The sequence below is a fragment of the Pseudonaja textilis genome, chromosome 2 (genome assembly GCF_049901715.1).
Source record: "Pseudonaja textilis isolate UNSWEBS1 chromosome 2, rPseTex1.2, whole genome shotgun sequence".
Lineage (NCBI taxonomy): Eukaryota > Metazoa > Chordata > Lepidosauria > Squamata > Elapidae > Pseudonaja > Pseudonaja textilis.
This window is the reverse complement of record NC_141991.1, coordinates 175,113,598-175,128,494: the sequence shown is the minus strand read 5'-3', so window position 1 is coordinate 175,128,494 and position 14,897 is coordinate 175,113,598. Positions and strand designations below refer to the sequence as shown.

At 41.7% G+C, this 14,897-nt stretch overlaps 1 protein-coding gene across 1 annotated transcript in view; it reads left to right on the top strand.

Moving 5' to 3' along the window:
- The window catches only part of HSDL2 (hydroxysteroid dehydrogenase like 2), a 36,981-nt gene extending 22,390 nt beyond the window's left edge, over positions 1-14,591 (top strand). Inside the window, exons 5-11 of the mRNA XM_026713404.2 lie at positions 382-485; positions 4,354-4,452; positions 5,602-5,796; positions 8,206-8,277; positions 9,606-9,827; positions 11,068-11,196; positions 13,617-14,591. Coding sequence (XP_026569189.1) covers positions 382-485; positions 4,354-4,452; positions 5,602-5,796; positions 8,206-8,277; positions 9,606-9,827; positions 11,068-11,196; positions 13,617-13,729 — 934 coding nt within the window. The 3' untranslated portion in view covers positions 13,730-14,591. The remainder of the gene's footprint in view (positions 1-381; positions 486-4,353; positions 4,453-5,601; positions 5,797-8,205; positions 8,278-9,605; positions 9,828-11,067; positions 11,197-13,616) is intronic.
- The last annotated feature ends 306 nt before the right edge of the window (positions 14,592-14,897 follow it).

Genomic DNA, 14,897 nt, shown 5'->3' with positions numbered 1-14,897 from the left:
TTTCTGCTTACACATGGATCCCAGGGGACATTTTGGAAAGAAAGAAGTGAGAAGTTTTACTGCTGTTAAGATAGTCACAAATGGATAATGATGCTCTCTTGTTTTCATTCTGCTCTCAAATTTTTGTTGTCTGTGCTATTTATTTACTTTCGTGCCTAGAAAGAACTTCTAAAACAATTCTTTTTGCAATTATTTCCTAATTAGTAAACTATAACAGTTATCATGAATCTGCTTATTTTTATTTGTTTATTTATTTTTTAAAAATAAGATGCATAATTTAAATTCATCCTTCTCCAACCTGGAACTAGAGTAGTAGCAGTGGTAGAAAGGTAAAAACTGACTAGAATTCCAAATCTTTCTTGTGTTTTTTTTTATCCTCAGATCTAAACTGTGCCTTCCTTATTTGAGAAAGAGTAAGATCGGTCACATCCTTAATATCAGCCCACCCATCAATTTAAATCCTATCTGGTTCAAAAATCATTGTGGTAAGTAAACTTTTACTGCTCACTGATAGTAATTTTTTTCTATATGAAGGAAGCAGCTATATACATGGGTGTGGGGTGATAAAGACTTCAAGAAGGCAACTGTGATTGCATAATTGAAGCTGTTTGTACATGTGTTCCCAGAGTTCCCTAGCTAACAAAATCCTTGCTGAGAATCTAGAAGTTGCTGTAAGAAAAGTAATGGCAGAGCCAGGAAGAAAGAAAAAAAAAGGATCAGTTTAGAGTCATTACGTAACCACAAATATACTAAGTCCAATCCCCCTTGAGTGCTGTTGACCCTTATCTAGCCAGGTACTGATTGTTAGTTGAGAAGATTCTGCATAGATTTTTAGCAGACCCCAGGTGGAGCAGGCTGACTCTGCTCACTGCCAGCAGTTCGATCCTGTCTGGTTCAAGGTTGACTCAGTTTTTCATCCTTCTGAGGTGGGTAAAATGAGGATCCAGATTGTTGGGGACAATATGCTGACTCTGTAAAGTGCTTAGAGAGTGCTGTAAACTACTGTGAAATGCTACGTAAGTGCTATTGCTAGCAGTAAACCAATTCAATTGAACCTTCAGGTGTGCATCTGATTTTTGACATCTAACAGTGGCTAAGATTGTAAAGCAGTTGGTACTTGGTTTCTGTGCTTTGTGTTCACACTAACATCTCCTCCATTTAATCTCAGTTTCCGAACATAAAGTAAAAGGTGGATGGATTTTTCCCTTATGCTTCCTCTTTGCTGCTGATTTTTCCCTTATCCTTTGTCTTTGCTGTTGAAGATCTAATATAATTACATCTTATTTACTATTTTGCATTGTATTCATAGTTGGCTTATAGGGGGGAGGAGGTATATAAAATTCTTCTTTGGTGAACCCATGTCATAGGCAGGTTTTCTGCAGGTTTTTCTTGACAGTGAACATATTACATCTTCAGAAGTCTCATCCATGAAGGCTGTCAAGGGCAAGCTCTTCTTTCAATTTCAGAGCTTGAAGGACATCAGAAATGGCCGCTATTAGTTCATGACATTCATCTGCCTCTTGGGACTCCATTTCATGTTGAAATTTGATCCCTTTCAGAAAGGAATTTCTCATTTTATTGGCCTTTAACTGAGGAAGTTGTTCTAGCTGCTGCAATTCCAGGTTTTGCCTGAAAGTTCCTAACTAGTTTCTCCCTCCTGCATCTCAAGTGACAAGGCTGGGTAAGGAGGCAGTCATATCACTGTTGTATTATGACAGTTTCTTGTTACTGGTTCAGGTGACGTAATCTCTGTGCAAGAATTTATACCCAATGCGGTTTGTTTGTTCTTTTATTACCGTTGTAACTTTGTATTCGAGATTTCTGCAAAGCAGCTTTTAACATTCAAAATATAATATTTGCAATATAAAATATGTAACTTGAATCTCTCTCTTATTTACAATCCTTTGTTATCTAACCATGCATATATACAGTAATACTTTTCTGGATGCTTACATTATCTCTTATATGTGGAATATTGTTTGCAGAGACTATAAAGTCACCAGTGAGATTTAATTTCATAATCAAAAGGTCAGAAGATGTGGGGGTTTTTTCCCCTGTATGGAATGGCTCGACCATGTACTATGGCATTGTAATTTAGAAATACCCAAAGCAATCCAATTAATGATCTAGGAGGAAGCTCCAGCTGCCTTCCTTTCACTGATAGGATTGGTTAAGCTGTCATGTTAATGTTCATGTTATTTTCAAAGATAAATGGCAAACTACTTTTAAAGCTGGATTACTTGCTGATGTAATTGCATCAGCAGCAGCGTTATGATATGTGTTTACCTAATTTCAAGAAAGATTATACTAACTAGAACGATATCTAGGCAAGATATGTATCTAGGAGATGTGGGTGGATTTCAGTCTGTATTGACTCCTGGCTACTGCCTGGACATGTCCCTGAAGATTTCTTGACAAGGGTTTTTGGAAATTGTTGGCCGCTATGTCGTTCGTAGGGCAGAGAGAGAGAGAGAGAGAGAGGGGGAGGGAGGGAGGGAGACTGGCTCAAGGTCACCCAGAAGGGATTTATGCCTCCTCTTTTCATGATTGCTAGCACGAATGGAGCATGCGGAAGGGGCGTGGTTTCATGGGCCGCATGCATCCCACAAATGGGGCCTTGCTGGTTTGTGTGGCCCAGTTTCTGGTATGTCGCAGAGCAGTGTGAGTCTACGGGCCCGGGTTAGGAGTTGGGGACCCCTGACTTAGTGATTGTAATTCCGGTCCCAATTTCCATTGGCTACATGTAGACAAAGGAAAGGTCAAAAGAAGGGGAAAAGAGTGAGAAAGAGGAAGTCAGTGAAATCTACCAAGCGAGAGAAGAGCAAAAGGAAATGCATGAAGTAGTGTAGAGACATGTTGAACGCAGGAATGTTTCGCGATCCGAGAAAAGAACAGAACATTATACCAAATGGTGTGGTGTAAATTAGGTTTAGCTATGTTTCCTTTTTTTTTTCTCTTTTTCTTATCCGATACGTTCATTTTGGTGGCTTATTGTTTCTTACTTGCTTATTTGTACTTTTCATAATGCTGCTTATCCCAAAAAGGAATTGTGAGTATGTGTGCTTGTGCTCAGTGATAGTTATCATCTGCTCCCAAATCCTCTCGGGTGTAGTCTCTCTCTATGTGCCAATGCAGTCAACTCGGCAGCCTATTTAGCGCCTAGCTATTACAGGTAGTCCTTGACTTATGGCCATAATTGAGCCTGAAATTATGAACATAAGCTATGGTGTTCATTAAGTGAGTCATTGCATGTGCCAAACTTTACCATCTTTTTTTTTATAGCGGTTAAACAAAAGGGGCGGTTATTAAGTGAACCCATTGTTCAATGTGGGGTTTTTATTAGAAACCAGAAGTAAGCGCCAGTTTCTGGCCACAATGTTGTGAATCACATTTATGTGACTGGGATGCTGCTGCAAACCGCCATCAATGTGGTCCAGTTGCCAATCATGATGTGGTCAAATGCAATCATGATGTGTGCAGGGGGGCCCCCAGCCACTGAGACTTTGAATTCTGATCATAAGTAGATTTCCAGTTTCTGTTGTAACTTTGAATGGTTGCTAAGCAACCGGTCATAAGTTGAGGACTCCCTGAAACTGCAGCTACAAAACTGGTCTCCAGTGTCAAGGGTTAAGTTCCCTTTGTAGGCTAGCTGGTCATTTCTTCGAGACTTGCATATCAAGGAACATCCGTTGAGGATCCAGATTGCTGGGGGCCATGTGCTGACACTAAATTGCTGAGAGAGGGTTGCAAAGCATTGTAAAGTGGCATATGAGTCTTAAGTGCTGTTGCTATTGCTATTTATGGCAGGGGTTCCCAACCTCTGGATGCAGGCCGCTAGTGGGCTGTGAGCTGTTTGTAGGCAGGCCACAGAAACAGCGGGCTTGCGCATGCACACACGCACCCTTACTTGTGCGAATGTGCGCATGCACACTCCATTTGCGTAAGCGGAGGGCATATGTGCATGCCGCTTGTGCAAATGGAGCTATGTGTGCGCTTGCGAGACACTCACGCGGAACTATCCCCATCACCACCCCCACCCCCACCCCGGTCCGCCAAGCTGGAAAAGTTGGGGAACCTTTGATTTATGGGATAACATTCTGTTTACATTATTCCAATAAAGTCAAAAAGAAAGCAGTGCAGATAAGATGACCCTTGATGGATCATATCAGAAGCGGGTCTGAGCCAGTTTTTATTTCTACGGTAAAGTAGAAGTCTCTGCTTCATTTTCTGTCTTTCTTTCCCCTCAGAATGGGATTTTTAAAAAAATGAAATTAAGCACGCTATGCTTGCGTATATAAGGGAAATTAAACTTTCAACTGTTCCAAAGGACTGAATCTTTGTGTTTTGTTTCAGCCTATACTATTTCTAAATACGGGATGTCCATGTGTGTGCTGGGAATGGCAGAGGAATTTAGAGGAGAAGTTGCTGTTAATGCTTTATGGCCTCAAACAGGTACAAGGTTTTTTTTTTTATTAAAAGGTTTTACTGATCTGCTTCTGATTTTTAATGTGCTAAGTTTGGATTAGAACAGGGGTGGGCAAACTTTTTGGCTCGGGGGCCTCACTTGACTTTTAAAATTTGACAGAGGGGCCAGATCATTTTGGGGGGAATCGCCCCCCCTTCCCCCCCTTCTTCTCCTCCTTCCTCTCCCCTCGGAGGCTCCCTGAGTCAGGAGTTGCTACCGCCAGCACGGCTCCAGTCCTGCGTTGCCTCGGGAAGGGAAAGGCAAAAAGGAAGAGCTGTGGCGGCGCTTTGCAACGGCAGCAGCAGCACCGGAGGCTCAGGCTCAGCAGCTTCTGGTTTTGCCTTTCCCTTCCCAAGGCAACGCGGGACTGGAGCCGTGCAGAGCTGCGCCGGCGGTAGCAACTCCTGACAGCCCCAGCCAGACACCTGAGCAGAGCCCAGGCGGAACTGCCTGTTGCTGCTGTGGGCGTCGGGCTGCCCAACTAAAGAACCGCACCAGCTCGATTTTTTGGCGTGTGGCGCGGGGTCTCTTTTGGCTGGCCCCGATTTCTTTTTCAGACGGGAATATTTTTTTTTCAGGGGCGGGCCGTATTAAAAAGACCAACGGGCTGGATGTGGCCCGCAGGCCGTAGTTTGCCCACCCCTGGATTAGAATCTCATTCATTCAGTCATTCAATTGCATTTGACTGTTCATGACCTGATGGAAGAAGAGCCATGGTGGTACAGTGGTTAGAATGCATTATTCCAAGCTAACTCCACCCACAGTCTGGGGCTCGATCCTGACTGGCTCAAGGTCAGCCTTCCACCCTTCTGAGGTCCTCTCTCTAGAATCTCAACGTCTTATTTACATCGTGGTGTCCAAAACTCAATGCAGTAGTCCATGTGTGGTCTTACTAAGGCATTATAAAGTGGTATTAACACTTCACGTGATCTTGACTCTAATCCTCTGTTAATGCAGCCTAGGACTGCATTGTGTCTTTTTGGCAGCTGCAGCACCCTGCTAGCTCATTGTATTTAAATGGTTGTCCGCTAGAACTTCAAGATCCCTCTCACAGTTACTACTGCTGAGCCAGGTACCTCCGAAACTATCAAAAAAATCATTATTAAATCAACCCCTTCATTCTTCTGTGTTTTTAGCTATATACACCTCTGCGATGGATATGCTGGGAGGAGCTAATGTGGAAAAACAATGCAGGAAAACAGACATTTTAGCAGATGCTGCTTATTGTATTTTATCAAAGCCAAAAAGTTTCACCGGGAACTTCATTATTGATGAGGTTTTATTGAGAGAAGAAGGGATTAAGAACTTCGATGTATATGCAGTCGCTCCAGGTAATGTGGATGTAATTTTTAACACATTGAATTGTGTACTACACCAAAATGACTACAAATTATATGTCAGACCCCTAACTGACACATAATTGCTAACATAAATTACACTGATTTCAGTTGTTCTACTTATATATATTGCTAAGTCTGTACCCAGTCCAGTGGTGGGATTCAAATATTGTTGCCACCGGTTCAGTGGGCGTGGCTTGGTGGGCGCACTTTGCACGCATGCACACACTTTGCGTGCACGCGTGCACCAAACGCGCCCTTTGCGCTGGCACAGAGGCATTCTAACTTGCCTCCTGCGAGCCTGCATGATCCCGGTTGCTTCAGCAGATGCCGTGCGGCGCTATTCTGTGCCACGCAAAGCAGCTGCCCTTCAAATTCAGCGGATAAAAGTGAGTATGGGAGCCCGGGCATGTGAGTGGGCCCAACAGCAGAGTGGCGGAGAGAACCGGTTTGGTCTCTGCTGCTCATCGCTCCTACGGGCTCGCCAGAACCGGGCTGAACTGGTCAAATACCACCATTGACCCAGCCTAATACATTTCTAGTTGTGTTACCTTGATTATAACAATATTTTCAATTTACTCCCCCCCCCCCCAAAAAAAGACTTTTAGTTACAGGTAGCCCTCGACTTCCACCAGTTTGCTTAGTAACCGTTCAAAATTACAACGGCACTGGAAAAAAGGGATAACTTTGCATGGTCCCCCATGGTCCCATGATCAAAATTCAGACGCTTGGCCACTGGCTCATATTTCTGACAGTTGCAGTGTCCCGGGAGGGGTCATGTGATCATGTTTTGCAACCTTCTGACAAGCAAAGTCAGTGCGGAAGCCAGATTCATTATACAACCATGTTACTAGCTTAACAACCGCAGGGATTCACTTAATCCCTTAACAGCTGTGGCAGGAAAGGTTGTAAAATGGGGCAAAATTCACTTAACAACTGTCTTGCTCAGCAACAGAAATTTTGGACTCGATTGTGGCCGTACATCGAGGACTACCTGTATTTCAGCCATTCCTATGTCATCTACCCATTTTACTTTGGGAAATATTGGGGAAACCCCTTGGGAACAGGGTTTTATGTATGGGTGTGTCTGTATATAAAATCACAAACAAGACCATATCTCCCTCTACAGGTAATCTCCGGGTTATGAGTGTTCCCTTAGAGAATGTTCGAAGTTACGCGATAAGCACCCCCTTGCGTTTATGAACAAGTCCTGAAACTATGAATCTTGCAGCACCACGGCAGTTGTTTGCCCTTACAAACAACCACAGAGGGTCTGCAACATTTGTCCTGCATGTTGCAGATAGAAACAGAGCTTCTGAGGGGTGAATCTGCCCCTCCGACGCTCCGATTGGGCCTCCGCGGGCCACCCCTCCCCTCCCAGGAGTCCCCCATGAGGCCCATTTTGGATGTAATTAAGGGCAGGGCACACCTGGAGGCTCGGGGACAGCGAAAAACAGGCCTCCTGGAAGTTCGAGAAGGCCGGAAATGGGCCTGTTTTCAGTTTCCAGAGAGCCTCCGGAGCCCGGGGTGGGCAAAAACGCCCCCCTCCCTGCCATGGTGCAGGAGGCCAACTAAGCTACGCCCACCATGGCCACACCCACCCAGCAACCGGGCAGAGAACCCTTTGCTAAAATTTTTGAAGCCCACCCCTGTTTTTGCAGTGGTCATTAAACAAATGCCACAATCTTTAAACAAAAGTAGTCATTAAACCCATTCACTGTGGAAATGGTCCCCCATTTTTGCAGCTTGGCAGCCCGGCTGCAGGGGAGACGGGAACTGGGTGCGCAAGGCACACATGCGTGCACAGTTCACTCACATGAGCATGAGCCCTTGTCCAAGTGCACACAGCTCGACTGCAAGTGGAGCTGCGCATGCATGTGTGCCAGCCCAGCACTCATGCAGTTGAGCTGCTCATGTGCTGGCCTGCTGCTTGCGCAACCCAATTCCAAATAGGCCACAGCCTGGTAGTGGGCCACAACAGTTTCGCTGAAAAACCAAAGTGTCAATTGTCAGCAAAATCTGGTTATATGACCGCAAGATGCTGCAGATGGCTGTAAATGAAGTTGTATTGCTAACACCCAGCAAGTTTTCCTCAAACTGTTCCATCTCTCCCATGAAATTCTGTGTCTTAGACAATTGGTCTGAGAAATAATTCTGATGCACTAGTGGGTTCCATAGCCTGTATGTGTGTTTACATTTGGAAATCATAGCCCATTCTGGTTTCTGAAATGGATCTTTGCAAATATTTAAAGATGTACGTGGATGTATGATTGCATTTGTGCATTTGCTTTAAATAGCACCAAAATTTGCCACATCGGATTTAAATTAATAGTTTGATATTATCATATGAAGGATAAATCTTTTTTTTTAAAAAAAACACTATAATTTCTATTTGCCTTTTAGGTTATCCTTTGATACCAGATTTTTTTTTAGACGTGGATCCTGATACAATAGCAATGAAAATGGAAGCCCAAGGTGAGAAACTACTTTGTCTCTATCATTGGTTAGCCCAGGATTGAAGAGGGGGAAGTGGGAGAGGCCTCCCGCTGTCCCTCATAATTTTCATTTTTCTCCAGATCAATTCCGGAAAGAATTCTGGAATTTTTTTACAGAACATGTAAAGTCTGCAAGACTGGGAAAAATGGATTGGTTCTATCAAGATTTTGGTTATTGACCAAACTCATTTGGAGACAACCCAGTGGTTGGATTCATGAATCACAATAAACCATAATGTAGTTTGTTTGGTTTTTATATTAGGATAATGTGTTAGTTCAGACAATATAGTTTTGTAGAATATGTACAAGAGCCATGGTGGCACAATACTGCAGGCTAATTCTGCTGACTCCGGATTGTCATCAGTTCGGTTGTTTGAATCTCACCAGGCACAAGGTTGACTCAGCCTTCCATCCTTCTGAGGTGGGTAAAATGAGGACCCAGATTGTTGGGGGCAATTTGCTGACTCTGTAAACTGCTTAGAGAGAGCTGTAAAGCACTATGAAGCGGTATATAAATCTAAGTGCTTTTGCTATTGTTATTGATGACACTGGAGATGGTCTTTGCTCCAGGGGTTTGAGTCCTAGCGGTGGGTGGCATGGTGAGCTCCTGTCACTTGCCTCAGTTCTGCCCACCTAGCAGTTCTATGCGAGTAGATAAATATTTGCCACTTCGATGAGGAGATAAGTTGGTATTTTGTGTGGATAGTTAGACTCCTGCTGGCGCTGGACCTTCTCGGTTGCGATGCCTGTTTGTGAGGTGGCTTTCTGTCTGATGCAGAGCTAGCATACACCCTGTGGCACACCTTGGAAAGTGTGCAGGCATGAACCAAGCAAGGCTAGCAGACAGCCAAACTACTAATCAGAATTAGCATTGTAGTCTCCTGTCCTGGCTAATGTAACATCACTCTATGCTAAATAAATGAATGAATGAATGAATGTAGGACAAAGTATTTTTTGTGGCTAATTATGGCTCATTGGTTGATTAAGTAAAACTGGCATAACTCTGTATCTTGTTTATTTTAATTGTAAATAAACAATATGCTTTCATTGTTGTCAAGCTAGTATATAGTATCCATAGACTATCTTTAATTAGTTTATTCATGGGTGATAGTTTTTATGATTGCCGATCTTTTTTTCTTTTGTTCAGTAGAAATTCTAAGAAAACTCTTGAAAATGAGAAGAAAATCTTGGTTCTGAATACAGAATGGTAGAATCAGGCTGAATTAAGAATAGGTCTCTCTGGAGATTTTAAATCACCCTTTACTAAAACACAAGCACTAATTTTTCTTCTTGCTGATGGTCCTACAGGAGCTTCTCCAACCTTCAAAGAAGAAAAAAAACAAGATATTGTGAAAAATGAAGGTCCTGATAAAACAAAGGCCGAAGGACCTGATAGAGACAAACCACATGTACACTTCTCTGCAGATAAACCAGCAGGGCCTGTAGCAGAAACATTTAAACTTATAAAAGGAATGATAAATGAAGATATTGTAAAGGCAACTCAAGGAGTTTATCAGTTTGAATTATCCGGTAAGGATTCTATACACATTTTAAGACATTGCATTGCACTAGATGGCCTCATGTAATCAAGCAACTTGGAACGCACTAAACAATCTGTGTCCTGTTGGGTCATTTCAGACATACTTCCTTAATTGAACAGAGAAACAGAAAGACCACACGTAGGCAAAATGCAGTGGGAGCAGGCATGACATCTGACTTCCTGCCAACTTCCCCATTTAGTTTGCTTGCAGTAAGCTAGCAAGGAGAAATTCAGGGGAAGCCGGCAGAAAGCTGCAGGTTCAAGGCCAACAGGCAGGTATATAGCCACCAGGTGGGGAAGGGAGCAAGGGGATGTGGTGGGGTGTAGGTCAGGAATTGGGGTGTAATGGAGGTAAACGAGAGGTGCTGTGCAGATTTGAAAGGGTGAGTGGGTGGGTGTGAGATATGCTGTTTAGGTCAATAGGGCATGTGGGGAAGTGGAGCAGTTCAAGAAGGTTGCATGATGGTCATGGGTCTGTGTGAGGGATGTCCAGCGGTTTTAGAGGATGCAGGTAGGGAAGGGCGGTTAGAAGCGCTTAAGAGTATATGAGAGGTACTGGCCAAGCCGGGGACATTGCATGGGGGCGGGGGGTAGCGTTGGTTGGGAAGGGTACATGGGAGTAACCTATGTTACACCTAGGTCAGGGAAGGCATGCAGGGCAGCATGGATGGGAGAGAGAGAGAGAGAGAGAAGGTTGTGCAAGAGAACCATGTGGTTTCAGTAGAGCAAGTGGAAGAGAGGTGCAAGTCAAGGAGGATGCATGGGAGGTTGCAGCAGTTGCTAAATGAAGCAATTGCTAAATGAGGACTACCTGAAATCAGTAGTCCTTGACTAATTAACTGACTTAGATTGCACTGATGTATGTGCACCTGCCCTGCATGACTGAATTTGGATCAAAGTTTATATGACACCAGCTTTTTAAAATAATACTGTTGCTAAGTTGCTGAAAAGCTTGTATAACACACCCTGAAATTGAGAGGAAGAGCATCTAAATTGCATGGGAAATCAAATCAAAAGATGGAGTTGAAAGTGATTTAAGAGCTATTGAAATCATTACTAACAGAAGTAGGATCACATGCAATTGGCTTTTAGTTGTGTTCTCTCTCTCTCTCTTCTTTTTTTACAGATATTTCAGTGAAAATTGCAGTTCAAATGTTATATTGAGCTTGTAAATGAAAGAAAAATGCCACTAATTTATCTCGTATACATGGATTGTTATTCTTGTTTTAGGTGAAGAAGGAGGAACATGGTACATTGATCTTAAGAACAAAGGCGGCAGTGCAGGAATTGGTGAGGCACCTGGAAAGGTCGATGTGATTATGAACATGTCTGGTAGTGACTTTGTAAAAATGTTTTCAGGTAGGTAGCTTGAAAATGTTTACCCTTGTTTAATCAGATTCCCCGCCCCCCCCCTGAATCCTTCATTTGGATTATTGCTTTTTGAAATGGTTCCTATTTTTAGAGACAGCGGGAATAGTATTGAATTTTGTGCTCAATTGATGGAGGTAATCTGAAGTTGTACTGGGTGGTACCAAACTCAGCTTTTAGTTTCTATTCAAAACCTATGCTAACCTTTCACAATTAATTAATGATGCACAGGAGTTCAAATTGAGATATAATGGGAGGGGAATACTCACTTCAAAACACAATGCTGCTCTAGTTACTCAAAGCTGACACCAACTTCATTTTTAACCGATGTTCTACTTTTGTACCCAACATCCTCAGGGTCACAGACAGGACTTAAGGTTTTAAAAAAAGTTACCCTCCTTCAGTTGAAGGTAAATCGTTTGAAACCAACAGATCATAGTTAATCCTTAACAAGAAAGAAGAAATATTTGGGAAGACACTTATGTTAGGGCTCCAACAAATCCACCCTCATTCAAATCAAAAGTCTCTAGCCGCATCTCAGAGAAAAGCAATTGATTTATTAGGAGTGGCCATGTTGGCGTAAGCTGGATGCAGCCAATACTAAATTACATCATACGTTTCCCCCTTGACCCTGGTCTTCCCCCCACCCCCTGGATGTGACTTCTCCAATGGGACACATCCATCTCCAAGAGTCATCCATCATGCTGTCCAATAATCTCCTTATGCTCCGTCAACTTTGGGCTGCTGGGATCGTTATCTAGGTATTTCAAGAATGCCTTGTTTTCCCCTCTCCCCTTTTCTGGCAGCTAAAAAGACCAAAGAGTATCTTTTTAGTTGACAACCTACTTCAGTCTCTGAATAAGTTTTCTAGGGGAGAGAAGTGGTCCTTCAGCATTGACATGCTCAGATTTCCTATCCCAAGGGCCTTAACTTGATGACTCAAACTATCTTCTTAAGGCACTCTGCCACCACAAAAATCTACTTGTTAACACACACACACACACACACACACACACACACACACACACTGCCCCACATTTCAAAGGTGGTGCAGGAGATGAATATAGAAGAAAAATGAGCAAGGTTCTAGAATTCTTAATCTTTCAGTCTGGAGGAGGGAAATAAATTGGCATCAAATTGCAGAGGCAAGTAGTTGCATTGAGTACTATCCTTCTGAATTGTGGAGGTGCCCATTACCAAGTCAATCGCAACTTCAGAGATCCTCTTTCTCTTATTAGCAATGAAACTCTTCCCTGCCTAAGATCTAATTCTAGTTCATCGGTTTCTGACAGCACCATATCACTGTAACCTTCTAATCTGGAATATTATGTTTCTCATGACACTAATCTCAGCATGGAGGATATAGGAACTTTCTGTGGAAAATGTTTTGTGTATCCTCCATCAGGGCAAGGTAACCTAAGAATGGATCCCTGCCTGGATCGGAAGAGGAGTTCAAGCTGTCAAAGATCATAAGCAATTGGATTACTAGATTGTAATTGGATTACTGGATTTTTGGATTTGTGCTCAGTTTTGGCACAGGTTTTGGGTAGTTGACACCATTGTGCTAAGTTACAAGGTGCTGTATTTAATTTTGGTTTATCTTTGGCAAACTCGGCCAAGTGTAAGTGTTTACAGATAAACTCCGATTTAACAAAATATGCAAATCAGATTACTGTATTTTCCTTGACTAAATATGGTTGAAGTTTTGTTTAATTGAAAACACAAAATGCTTGTTTCAGAGACCTTTCATTGAAAAATAGAGGGAATAGTTATAGTGTACATCTTTTGTGTCCTCTTCATGTGCTATTTGCCTGAGATCTTAAGGAAATGATGATTTTAATAAAAAACAATTACAGCCATGTTGATCCCTACAGGGAGGTAGAGAACATCAGTTCAAACTTTAGTGATATTTTTATTAAAAGCAACTAAAAGGACATAGCAGGGTTGACTATCTAAGCTTTCAAGGATCTTTGGAGGTCATTTTTAGGCAACATGTTCCTATAAATATAAAAAAAGGAAGAAAGAGGAAACTTTAAAAATTAAAGCAGAAGTTTAACTTTGACTAGCTGAATGGCCTGATATTTAGAGTTTCATGCTTCTTGCTTTTGTGTGTGTGTGTGTGAGAGAGAGGGGGGGGGGGGAAGGGAGGGAGGAGGGGGGGAGGGAGAGATCTTGAATTCTTCTGGGGAACTTGAAAGACCATATATCCTTTTAGGTCATTTTGGTAGTAAACAAAAAAATATAGAATCTTATATTAAGAGATTCTTAATGTTGTTGTTTAAGCTAAGAAGACGTATTTACTGAAAAACCACCCAGTTTCTATTAATAAGTTCAATAGAAGGGTTCAGGGAGGGAGATATTTCAAATGTTTATGATGGCTTAATGTGTTTTATCCTTTTCCCCTCCCCCAGGCAAATTAAAGCCAACGATGGCTTTCATGTCTGGAAAGCTGACAATCAGGGGAGATGTTGCCTTAGCAATCAGGTTGGAAAAACTGATGGCTCAATTCAATTCCAAACTTTGAAAATGGGGGAAATTGGTATCAGCTGAACTTTCAATAAATATGTAATGCTTTGCTGTTGAAGATCACGTCTCTTATTTAACATATTTTGATTTCATATGTAATTTTCCAGATGGATAATATTTGCATAATAACTGAACCAGTCCTAACCTGTTTTGCTTGGAATTAAAGACTATTATTGATTAAAGCAAATATTTGCTGTAATCACAGCACATATGACAAGAGTTAATAGATCATCAACTGATGTTAAAAACACTGATTTTTTAATTAGACCATTAGTATTTCTATTTTAATTTAGAAAACATCACCATTTTGTTTTTTCTGAGATGTCTATGTATTTCTAAACTGAAGACGCTATAAGCAAGAAATTTAATAACATGCAGGAAGACTCAGCTGTTTTGTTAATATTTAAAAAAAAATTACATGAGTGCAATTTTTAAAAATAACAGTATTACCTTTGGTGAGGGTTTTTTTTTTGTTATGTTATTAATGCTTGGAAACACAAGTGCCTTTTACATTTTTTTCATATGTTTCAATAATTAAATGTAACACTTTTGTAGTGCAAAAGACTAATAACCAAAAGATGATAGAGGAAAGTTAATGTTTTCTGTCTCTCTCTCTTCTTCCATTTATCAGTCATCTATATTTTTTGAAGCCCAGCTTTGTATCTCTACACTAATAGAATCAGGTATTTTGTTAAGGGGTTTTACTTCTCTGGAAATGCTCAGAGATTAACAATCAAATGTCCTGCCAAGATTGCCTCAGATACGATAGTATTTTAGCATAATAACTTTTTAAAAATACTGACTGCTGTCTACTGTCAAACTGTAACACAGAAAGTGGAAATAAAACATGTTCACATGTGTATGTGTGGTTAAATACATGGTTCATATACGATGGTTTTGTTTCTTAAATGTGAAAGCCAGTTTGGTGTGGTGGTTAAGGCATCACACCAGAAACCGGGAGTTCTAGTCTCCTTAGGCATAAAGCCAACTGAGTGACTTTGGGCCAGTCACTACCTCTCAGCTCTAGGAAGGAGGCAATGGCAAAACCACTTTTGAAAAAGCTTGCCAAAAAAACCTGCACTCTTCTTGTCCAGACAGTCCTGAAGAATAGACATGACTGAATCGGAGACAAAAAAATATTTGTAAGCATTTCACTAAACAATGAG